Source organism: Papaver somniferum, chromosome 9, assembly GCF_003573695.1.
Source record: "Papaver somniferum cultivar HN1 chromosome 9, ASM357369v1, whole genome shotgun sequence".
In the NCBI taxonomy this organism is placed as follows: Eukaryota; Viridiplantae; Streptophyta; class Magnoliopsida; order Ranunculales; family Papaveraceae; genus Papaver; species Papaver somniferum.
The window spans coordinates 44493326-44505356 of record NC_039366.1 but is presented as its reverse complement, the minus strand read 5'-3'; the positions used below and the strand labels follow the sequence as shown (position 1 = coordinate 44505356).

At 34.5% G+C, this 12031-nt stretch overlaps 1 protein-coding gene across 3 annotated transcripts; it reads right to left on the bottom strand.

The window, feature by feature from the left end:
• Window positions 1–3129, bottom strand: LOC113313462 (protein SLOW GREEN 1, chloroplastic-like). Of its 3 annotated transcripts, none has more exons than XM_026562244.1 (2): window positions 2025–3129; window positions 1–179 (listed from the first exon to the last, which is right to left on the bottom strand). In XM_026562244.1, exon 1 carries the CDS (start codon window positions 3033–3035, stop codon window positions 2070–2072), a length of 966 nt encoding a protein of 321 aa, XP_026418029.1. In that variant the 5' UTR covers window positions 3036–3129; the 3' UTR covers window positions 1–179; window positions 2025–2069. The 3 variants fall into 3 exon arrangements, with proteins under 3 accessions (XP_026418029.1, XP_026418027.1, XP_026418028.1); XM_026562242.1 differs by lacking the exon at window positions 1–179 and adding an exon at window positions 379–822 and having other exon boundaries at window positions 2025–3128; XM_026562243.1 differs by lacking the exon at window positions 1–179 and adding an exon at window positions 829–1395.
• Window positions 3130–12031: the final 8902 nt, after the last annotated feature.

Here is a 12031-nt window from a genome sequence, read left to right as displayed (position 1 = left end):
TGCAGCACCGCCCTCAGACCCCACGAACCACTTTTCTTTCCGTGAACACTATAGAAGCAACTAAGCATCAAAGTCCAAAATGTTATTTACTGCCGTCTCCCATTACGAAACCATCTTGCAAGGAACCGAATTGGCAAGCTGCTTTGCTTGATGTTCGATGGCCTTCATGTAAACTGAACCTGCGAGATCCCACCAACATCAACCTTCCAACTAAGTGAATTGAACTAAAATTTTAGTAGAACAACCAAAATGCTCCTCAGTTGTTCTTCGGATACCTCAAGAGTCCAAATTCAAACCAGTTATCAATTATATTCTGATATCCTGCCCACTTTCAATTGTTAAAAGCAACCTCGATGATCTAAAGGGAAAAACACATGCTAACAGGGCCAACAGTTTCAACTATTCTTGGTTCTCAAGATAACAAAATGTTCAATCGGTTAGATCAATCAAACAAAAAACAAAATAAATAGTTAGCAACACTCTTACTAGATAAGACCTTATCATTTATAGACATTGGTAACAAAAATGCAATCTTCACAGTTCTGGATAACGCCATGTCACGCCTTCGGTAAAACAGTCTAGACTTCAACCACACCGCCAATGGTGCTCCAGAACCTCCCCCTTGACATAGAGAGAGTTTCGTCCATCGATGAACAGCAGAATGACAGCGCTGTTGGCACTGCTTTTTTTTCTGGGCTATCTGCAGCTGCTCTGTCTGACGCAGCTGGCTCCCCTCCGGCACTTCACGCCTGACTTTTTAGAGCCTAAAAGGGAGTCTTGCACATATAATCAGAATCCTTCGTTTGGTTAGGCAAAAGAGCTCTGCACAGTTAGAGATACTAGATCATGAACCTGATGCTTTATAACATGAGATAGAAGAAATATGCCAGAGTTAGGCATTTGCTCCAGCCATCGACTGTTTGGATCCACTCCCTCCCAAAGTTTAGACAGCCTTAGAATATTCAACCATGAAGAAGGCAGGGGCCAACGTATATGGATAAATGCAGAAGGGCTCTTGGTTTAATTGAACCCTCACCAGAATAGCTAACATCTAATTAACAATCTGCTGTTCATTGATTTGTTTGCTGCCTATCTAACAGCTACTCACTAGTATATCACCGGGCTATAAATAATACCCACATGATACAACTTGCGTCAATAGCAATAGCTTCACAGTTAAAGATTGAGAAAACATAAAGAACACGGCTTAAGGTCTACAAGTTACAACTGTGAAGACAGTACAAGTTTGAGAGAGATCCCATCTCAACACATCTCCAATATCATCATAATCTCGTTCATAATCACCTTAAATCAGAGCTCAGCCCTGGGATAAATATCCTAGTTGTGAACACAAATCAACTCTATCTTGTACCCTGTTCCGACTTTCCCTAACACCTGTATCCATGTAATATTTAGTGTCCCTCGATGGAAGGTATTGACCACTGAAGTAGACTACAACACTACTCTACATAATACAATTATAAATGCTTACTAAATACTAACCATCTTTATATCATTTCCCGTCATTTTACAATCCCAAATACAAATCTCTGTGCATCCTCTCATATGTAACAATGCAGGGACAATTTGACCAAAATAGTAGAAATAATATAAACATGAAGGGTTTCAGTATCCTCTCCAAGGTTGTAGTTTGAACTAAAACAAGCTCACAGTCAGCTACAAAAGATTGTTGCAAGACAGAGAGGGTGATAACTAGAATAGAAAATGTCACTATCACCAAAACACGCCATTCCTTGAAAATTATTCCCTCTAGTATTTTTGATCAGCATTTCCTCTACCTTACAAGTGTGGTGCATTTTCTACTCAATGTCAAGCAATTAAGAACTAAACACTAGATGCTGAACTAACCATATCACTGATGAAACACTACGAGAAACATTATCATAACATCATAAGAAGCTACAAAATTGTACTAGAGGAACTAACTAACATTTAGAACAAATTCAGCAAGCAATTTTTTTTAAAAAACTAACCTAGTTTTATCATTCAAAAACTGCCCTTACCAGTTACTAAACGCCATGTCTTGTTCTGCAATCACTTCTGGTCCTCTACAACTTCTTCGTTGTCATGGTATCTTGAAAATACTTAGCATAAGGATGTCCCTTCGGAACAAGTCTTCTATAAATACTAAACTGTTTTTCAGCTTCCTCAGGCTTCTTCAACATAGCATAAATAATACCTTGACAAAGATAAGGTCTGAAATCTCTTGGTTCTTCCTTAACAAGTTGTTGATAAATTTTCAAAGCATCTGTATATTTACCTTCAAGAACTCTGACTTGTGCAACCAACAATTTAAAATCTCTTACATCTTGTTTTCTCTTTTCTTTCTTACAGATCTCCATAGCCTTTTCAATCCTTTTCAATACATTATCTAGTTCACCTGATTCTGACTCAGATGCAGCCATTACTAATCCATGATAAGCTTCAACATCTAAAGGGTTTCTAGAAATGACCTCTTCAAACCCTAACTTGGCCAATTCTGTATCTCCACTATAACTCAAAAGATGAGATTTCATTAGTGGCCATTCCTTTTCAGTTGGTTCAGCTCCAACCAAACGATCGATAATTGAAATCGCTTCTTCGACTTTTCCAGCTTTGATTTTAACTTCCATTACTGCTTTTAAGGCTTTAACATCATCTGGGTTTGAATCTAGATACTCGTCCAACACTCTTTCTTTCTCTTCATCAGTTTCTTCTGTAATACTTTCCTTGTCTACCGTGGGTGTAGAAACAGGAGCAGCAATGGAGGGTTTTTGCATGCGATTGAAGAAAAGAGCAGTAGCAGTAATGGCTATGCACGTAGTTTTGAGAAAAGAAGAGAGTGGTTTTAGGGTTTCAAATTGTGGTTGTTTTTTCTTGTTAGGGTTTTGATGAAATTGGATAGATGACGTTTTGGCAGTGGTTTTTGAGAAGGAGATTGTTGAAATGGATTTTGGAAATGGTATTATATTAGTGTTCGGTGACAGATTCAGCAATCGATGATTGCTGAGTTTGATTCCTGCAACAGACTCCATTTTTCTTTCACTGTTTCTCTTGAAAATTCACAAGAGAGTGAGTAAGGTAGGTCTGTCTAGCGGGCTTGGATTTTGAGTGAAACCCAAAATTATTATCCTCAGTAATTATTATACGGATCTGAATCTAAAACAGCAATTACTCATTGATTCCACTGCGTACTAGTCGGGTCAGGTAGTGTGAAGCTAAATATTACTACCTCCATTTTCGAAATAAAGATAGTGAAATTACTTTTTTAATTTGGTCCATTTTTAGGTTAAAATGTAAAGTGGGATATACCCAAATTAATTGGGTATACTTAATGAGACAAAAGCCAGATCATTTTGAAGTAAAACATGTCATCCCTTAACCTTGTATTGTCTAAATGGCTAATATACCATTGTTTAATTAATACCAAAAATTCTGATTAGGTTAATTAATTGAGATTAGGTTAATTAAAATTGAGTTTAGATGAGTTAATTAAGTAGATTAAAACTTATGAATTTAAGTTATCAAATTTTCGAATTTCTTCCAATTTATGTCTATTTTCTTCCATTTCTTTTCTGAAATCTTCGATTAATCTCCATATTGTCTTACCCTTCTTCTCTTCTTTAGTTTCTAGACTGAATTTCATTTAGTTTTCTTGTTAAAATTTGTTTTTTTTCTCTAATTGTTCTTCCTGAATCGGTTTCTAGGTTTTCTTCGAATTTAATTTTCCCTTTTTGTTAGATTCAGTTCTTTTACAAATTCAATTGGTTTTCTTCAACATATTATTCTTATTCTTTCGTCTGATTTTCTTCCTTTAGTTACCTGTTAATTTTTTTTCTCTCTTTTTTTTCTCCATTGTTTTTCTGCCTATTGCTTTCAAACGATTTTCCAATTATGAGTAATTATTATATATATAACCTTTGTACAATCATTTGTTTGCTTTTCTGTTTATGCAGGGAAAGCATTATTGGAGCTAATGCTCAGTTGAGGTCATTTCCGGTCAATACCTCCGTTTAGAGAAGGAGCGATTTGCTACAGTGTTTCGAAAATTACTCGGGTCAACAAAAAGTTTACACTTTGGGTGCAAGAAAAGTTTCTGCCATCTTGAGTAAGGACAATCCCTATAAGACAACTCCAGATTATTTTTAATCGAAGTAACCTCTGCTTTCAGACATATATATTACTTGATAATCTCATCAAGGAAAAACGCTAGCATCAACAATACAGTTCCTGTCAGTGAATATATAAATCAAAATATTGTTTATAAAGATCTCTTATTACAAGTGTCAATTTCCTTGAGTAGAAATGTTTCTCCTATCAATCACAAAACTAAACTTTGTCCTCAAGAATCAGGAATACAGGGAATTTCATTACAAGTGGCACATTTTTGCAATTTTCCTGTTTTAAGATTACATGCAAACAGAAAATCTGCTCCTTCAATCATTTCATTCCTCAGTCGCCTCCTTGTAAACATTTACAAGTGTCTTATACCTCCATTAATATTGCCTATATATTCATTAATAACTTACTTGAATCAGGAATGCATAAAATTTCATTACAAGTGGCACATTTTTGCAGTTACTACTGTTCTAAGATTGCATGCAAACAGAAAATCTGCTTTTATAATCATTCCATTCCTCAGTCACCCCCTTGTAAACGCTTACAAGTGTCATATACTCCTATTAAGTTTGCCTATATATGCACTAGCAACTTACTTGGTAATCACACAAAACATCTCAAGAAAAACCTTGCAGAAAAGGATTACAAAACCAAGTAAAAAAACTACCTTCATTGTCTTTTTAAAAATACTCAGAAGCTTTCATATCATTTTAAATTAGTAAACATGTCTGATGTTCCATCTAGGAACTATATTTTTCACCTTACTAGTATTTTAGAAGATGAAACTCAGACTATCACAAGATCTGTTAAGAAATATATTGAATTTCTTAGAAATGCTGATGTGGATATTGAAAACAGGAAATTTCTTAGAGTTATTGTGAAGCTTTTCAAGGAGATAAAGAAAGGAGATGATCCTAGAGGTCTTAAAACAGGTGAACTAGTTCATGCATTGAATATGTCTTGGATGCCAACTGGAAGATTAATGGTGAGGAAGACAGCAGACCCAAGGGTGTTCATCATCAGATTTTCTAATGCTGCGGATTTTGCTGCTGTAATCTACTCAATCCCAAACAGAGCTCAGGGTTTCCTTCTGACAATGAGAATGTGGAATAATGAAACTAATGTGGAGAATGTGGATTTTTCTGCTCAAGATTACTGGGTAAAATTTATTCTTAGGGGAGACTTGGTTGAAAAACAATATGTGGCGAAACAAGTAGTTGACAAAATTGGAAAAGTCCTTAACCTGATTGGTCCTCTGAATGATAAGGGAGAGTATCAAGCTCATGTCGTAGCTGACATTTCATATGGAAAGTCTCTTGTCCATGAAGTTAAAGTCATCATTATTGATCCAACTGACAGAGAAACGGTTAAAGTGAAAATCTTTTTTTATGGAAGTTCCACATCAAACATGCTTTAGGTGTTGGCATGTTGATGCTTCTCATTCTGAGGAGAAATGAAATGCTAGGAGAGGCATCTATAATAAAAACTTCCCCAAAGTGTTTGCCTACAATGAAGAAGAAGAATTAAGGAATGAGGATATTCAAACAAATGTTGGGGTGGAGAATTTAATCAATGAAGCTGCTGGGATTCAAATATATGATAGTGGAATTGATAAGGAAGATCAACAAAGAAGAGAAGACTAAAAGATGATGGTATCTCCAGCTTCAACAATTTGGAGATGACAGGAGTTGGTATTATTGGAGACAGGAGAAGGGATGCAAGTGATAAAGAAGGAGTTACTTGTGTTGGTAATTTCAGTGATGCTGGAGAAAAAAGCAGCACTAACATTGAAGAAAATATGAATGATGAAATAAGAAGAATTAGAACTGACAAAGGAAAATCTCCTATGTCTAAAAGCAGTGGATCTATACCAAAAGAAGGTTTCCATAAGAGAAGGCAAGAAAACTGGTTTCGCCTTATTGATCACTACTCAGAATTGAAGATTGAAAATTCTTGGGTCATGATTAATAAGAAGAACATAATTGGAGGAATTGGTAAGGCTGGGGTTGATAAGGAAAAGGCTGTGATAATTACTGATGAGGCTGAGAATGCACTTTGCTGGAGCATAATTGAGGAAGAAGCGGAAAAATACGGTGAGGTGATATCAATGGAGATGGCCAATGCTGGTGTTTGCTCTGATAATGCTACCCATGCAGATAATAATGCAACTCTTGAGGTATTCTTCGGTTACTTCACTTTTAAAGAGCCTAACTCTAAAATTTTTGCCAATTTAGTTAATCACCTTTTTATCTTGATTTACGAAACAATTTTAGTTTAGCCTATTTCAATATAGATTGGTTAACCAACTTATTTAAATCTGTTAAGCATAGTTCAGCTTTCTTTAAAAATTGTGTTATGCTTAGTGTATATTATACATGCTTAATTTTGAAATGTTCCTGTATTAGTTTTTTACCTTTCCATCAAAAATTATTTTCTACAAATATGGTGATGGATGATTCGAATCATGGGGATGACTTTAAGTTGTTACCCTGGTATCTTCAGGGAATTAGAGCACATGAGCATGGTTTAAAAAGTATACCCTGGAATATGCAGAGTTTGAGTGTGTTTATAAATAATATGCAATCGATCCAGATAGTATACAATAGTTAAATTGGATGCTTTTTCATTCCATGCACATTACTCAATGTCTCAATCTGTGTCTTACAAAAATCATGAGGTTTTTTATTGGATTTTACAAAATATAAAGTTTGTCTTGCTTCTAGTTAAATCTTATTTGAAAAGAAAATACTAGAATGATGTCTTTGTTGTTCAGCATTTTTTAAGAGGTATCATTACTGGGTCAATGGTATTATTAGGTATTATCAAACCAGTAAGAAATTTGAGTCTTTGAACTGCATTATATGTTGTATAACCATATTTACTTGCATAGTCACTGAAAGCATTACCGATAGTTTTCTGCCTTATTACAGAAGAATGTTTTTCTGGTATATGGTACGCGATAATAAAGAATATAGGTATGATTTCAAAGTCTTGTCATGGAATCTTCAAGGAATTAGGTATGCGTTAAAGCAAGACCATTTGAGATATTTAACCAAAACTCACAATGTTGATATGATTTTTCTGTCTGAAACAAAAGTTAGTTTACCAGTTGTCGAAAAGTTTTTTAAAACCTTAAAATTGAAAGACTGGTTTATCATGCCATCTATTGGCAGATCTGGAGGTTTCACAATAGCTTGGAACCAGGGAGTCTCTGTTAAACTCTTGTCTTTTAAGAATAATATATTTCATTTTCAATTTTTTAAAGAAAACATGAGTGTTCTTATATCTTTCATGTATGGAGCTTTAGATAATAATTCTAGGAATGAACAATGGGATTTTATAAAAAAGTATTAGTGATTTGAGTACTCCTTGGGCTATTATAGGAGATATGAATTTCATCCTTCACAAAGATGATAAAGAAGGTGGGAATATCCCATCTACTAGAAGCCTTTCTTATGTTTTTCATTGTATTCAGACTCTAGGATTAGTTGACCTTAATTTTACTGGTCTCCCTTTTACTTGGACGAATAAAAGAATAGGTAAACATCACATACAAGAGAGAATTGATAGGGTCTTTGTTAATCATAAGTGGTTAGAATTGTTTGCTAAATCTTGTAATAAACATCTGACTAGGGTAGCTTCAGACCATGCTCCAATTTTACTTGAAACTACTCCGGACAGTGATAAATGCATGAGACCATATAGGTATATGAAGTGTTGGATGGAACATAAGAATTATAGTAATATAATTGAAAAGTCTATACAAACTAGTAAGGAAAAAAGTAGTAATCTGTGTAAAGTGCTAAAATCTTTAGAATTTGACCTTAGAACCTGGAATAAAAAGGAATTTGGAAACATTTTTAGAAATATATCTAATATTCTGGAGGATCTAGAAACTGAGAATAAAAAACAGTATAGTTTAGAAACTAAAACTAAAATTGACCAACTGCAAAATGATCTATCCAGCTGGTATGAAATAGAAAAATCTTACTGGGGCAGCATGTCAAAGAAAAATGGATTAAGGAAAATGATAGTAATACTAAATTCTTTCATCAGTATGCCTCAGATAGAAATAGGTATAATAGAATACATACTTTAAGAGACAATACTGGTCTGTGGGTTGAAGGTCAACAACCTTTAAGTTCTCTGTTAACTAATCACTTTAAGAGTATTGCTAATTCAAATGGAAATGAGATTCACCCTGTTTTCAATGAAATCTTAAAACCATCCATTAGTTTGTCCGATAACAATAAGCTAAATGAAATTCCTAGTGAGACGGAGATAAAAGATGCCCTTTTTATGATGAATGCATGGGGGGATCGGGGCCCAGATGGGTTCCCTCCTGGGTTTTTATCAGCAACATTGGGACCTTCTTAAAGATAATATAGTTCTATGGGTTCAAAAAGTTTTTAAGAAAAAAGATTTAATCAAAAAATAAACCATTCTTATATTACTCTTGTTCCGAAAACTAAAGCTCCTAAGAATCCTAGTGATTTTAGGCCTATTAGTCTTAGTAATGCTCTTTATAAGATTGTTACTAAGATCATTGCCAATAGGATCAAACCTTTATTAGATAAAATAATATCTCAAAACCAATCTGCGTTTATTCCCAATAGACATATTACAGATAATATAGTTATAGCGCATGAAATTCTTCATACTATGAAGACTAGTAAAAGGAAAAGTGGTCACATGGCTCTAAAACTTGATCTATCTAAAGCCTTTGATAGGCTTGAGTGGGACTTTGTGATTTTCGTTTTCAAAAATTTGGCTTTTCAAACAAATTCTGTGAGCTTATATACAATTGCATATCCACTGTTTCTGCTTCGGTCCTTGTGAATGGCTCGCCAGGTGAAAAATTCTTTCCCAACAGGGAAATTAGACAGGGTGACCCTATGTCGCCTTATATTTTCATCATTTGTATGGAAGCTTTATCGCAATTACTCTTTCGTGCTGAATCTAGGGGTAAATTATCTGGTGTTAAAGTTACTAAAAAGAGCCCGCTAATCTCCCATTTATTCTTTGCGGATGATTCGTTTCTCTTCACTGATGCCAGCATAGTTCAAGATAGGAATTTGCTAGATATCCTTCAAATTTTTAGTGATTCCTCGGGCCAAGTCATAAACTATCAGAAATCTGGAGTGTACTTTAGTAAAAAAGTTGAAAATAAGCATTGCAAATTACTAGCTAGGATTCTTAAAGTAGGCAGAATGGCTAAGAATGATACTTATCTAGGGACTACCTTATTTTTTAATAGATCCAAGAGCTTTAACTACCAGAACTTATTAGATAGAGTGTATAATAGGGTGCAAGGATGAAAGCTAAGTTTTTATCACAAGCAGGTAGGACTACTTTAATTGGTTCAGTAACCAGTGCTATGCCCATGTATCAAATGATGTGTTTTTTGCTTCCTAAAAAAACTCTTGATAAGCTTGATGTTATCCAAAGGGATTTTTGGTGGAAGAAAAGTAGAAGTAATAGAGGTCTATTCATTAAAGCTTGGAGTTTCATTTGCTCTAGTAAAACTAGTGGGGGGTTAGGTATCAAGAATCCTCATAAATTTAACTTGGCTTTATTCACTAGGCTGGCGTGGAGATTGATAGAAAATCCTGATAAACTTTGGTGCATCATCTTAAAACATAAATATTTTCTCAAATCTGACCCCATTAATTACAAGAAGAAAAATGTTAAGTCATGAGTTTGGAGTAATATATGTAAAGGTTTAGATATTATCAAAGAGAATCACTGCTGGTTAATAGGTAATGGTAGTGACATTAATATCTAGGAAGGTAAGTGGATGCCTAAAGGTGAGTGTCCTAAACTAAAAAACAGTAATAGTGTGAGTAGAGTCTCAAAAGTTTCTGATATAATGGATAACAAGGGTGCTTGGAAATATAGTCTGATTCAAAATGTCTTTGATAATGATACTATCAGTAAGATAAAAATGATTGATATGGATAGGGATTTCACAAAAAAGGTACCACGGATGGTTCGGTCTCTGTCAAATCTGCTTATAATTTCTTATGTGATAGAAAACATGTTAATACTCCTGTTGCTTGGAAAGGTATCTGGAAAATTAATATTATGCCGAGAGTTAAAATATTTTTATGGAAAACTTTAAGTGATTGTCTTCCTTTTAAAGAAATTTTGGGTAGACATACCCCTATTGATATCCAGTGTCCCTTATGTAATGGTTTAGCCAGTGAAAGTATAGATCACCTGTTTACTAAATGTGTTTTCACTGAAGCTATTTGGAGGGGATTATCTATTGATGTTGTGTTTTATAAAGCTGTTAATATGTCTTACAAGGACTGGTGTCTTATTTGGCTTAAGGATGGTGTTAATAGAGATTTCTACTCTTACGTTCTCTGGTATATTTGCAAATATAGGTGCAAAGTGGTTTCTGACAATGTTTGTCCTAACCCTTATGATCTAATTGAATTCATTAAAAAGGACAGTCCACATTTTTTGGGCAGTAAGACTATATATTTAGACAGTAAACGGGTTTCTTCTCAGTGTGATTTAATTCATCCTGGCTGTTTGCATGAAAGAAAGGATATTCTGGAGAAGGCTGTTTACATTTACTTTGATGCGGCTTCTAATATAAAGACTAAGAAATTTGCTTATGGTATTGTTGAAATGAATAACGAAGGCTACCTTCTCAATTTTGCAGGAGGTTCAGGATGGTGTTCAAGTCTAGAGGAAGCTGAATCCAGAGCTTGCAGAGCAGCAACAAGATGGAGGCAATTTACCAGAATTGAAAGACTAGTCTTCCTCAATGACAATATGAATGTTATCAACAGTTTAAGGAAGAACGATTTTGTTTTTAATTGGATTTCGAGAGCCATCTTGCAACAAGCTCAAAATTCTATTAAATTTCTTGCTAATCCTTCCTTTGTTTATATTCGGAGATCGTATAATAATTTAGCATACAATCTTGCCAAATTTCTTATTAAATATGCGAATGTGCATATGGATTCTAGATCTTGGGAGAAATCTAGAAAAGAAAGTTGGTTAGAAGTTCTTTGTAAGCATAACAATGTATTTTATTTTCTTTAGTTGAATGAATCTTTCTTTTATCAAAAAAAAAAAAAATCATGTGGAAAGTTTTTTGATGAAAAAAATTGTTTTGAGAATTTTTTTTGCAACGGAAATGAAAACATACTACCCAAACACTTCCAAAACGGGGATTGCAAAGCTGATGTGTGAAATCATACTCAAAATGAAAGAAGAAATCAACACTTTCAGTTCTGAAACTAAAGTCGGCAGGGTCGACGAATGAAGAACATTCCGACTATATCTGGTCGGCAATGTCTATGGATGAATAACATGCCTACTATATCCGGCCGACAAGGTCGGTGAATGAAGAAGATGCCGACTTTATTATTTTTGACACACAGGGAGACTGTTGTAAATGTTTCACTAGTCAACATCTTATTGACTTTTTACCTTGCCGGCTGCCATATAGTCAGCAAGGTCGACAAATAATACCTTGCCGACTATAAGATTTTTGACATACAAAGAAAGGTGTTACAAATGCATAATTAGTCGGCAAGAGGTTTTAATTTCATAACCTTGTCGACTAAACTGTAGTCGGCAAGGTTCAAATTTTCAAGTTCTTAGTCGGCAAGGTATAAGGATGAATACCGCGCCGACCCTGTAAATATTACTTTCAGAAACAAAACTCTTTGAAAAATCGGCATGCTATTCATCTTATAACCTTGCCGACTAAAAATAAATATGAAAAGTCGGCATGTTATTCATCCTATAAGCTTGCCGACTAAAAATAAATATGAAAAGTCGGCATGCTCGACAAACAAATACCATGCCGACTGTGTAACTACAATTCAACAATTTCAAATTTTCTGATCTAATTTGTCATTCAAATAACAAAACAAAGTACTAGAATGAG

Bases quoted from the DNA above. Each gene is read 5' to 3' on its own strand.
- LOC113313462 (XM_026562244.1), bottom strand. From the start codon at position 3,035: ATGGAGTCTGTTGCAGGAATCAAACTCAGCAATCATCGATTGCTGAAT.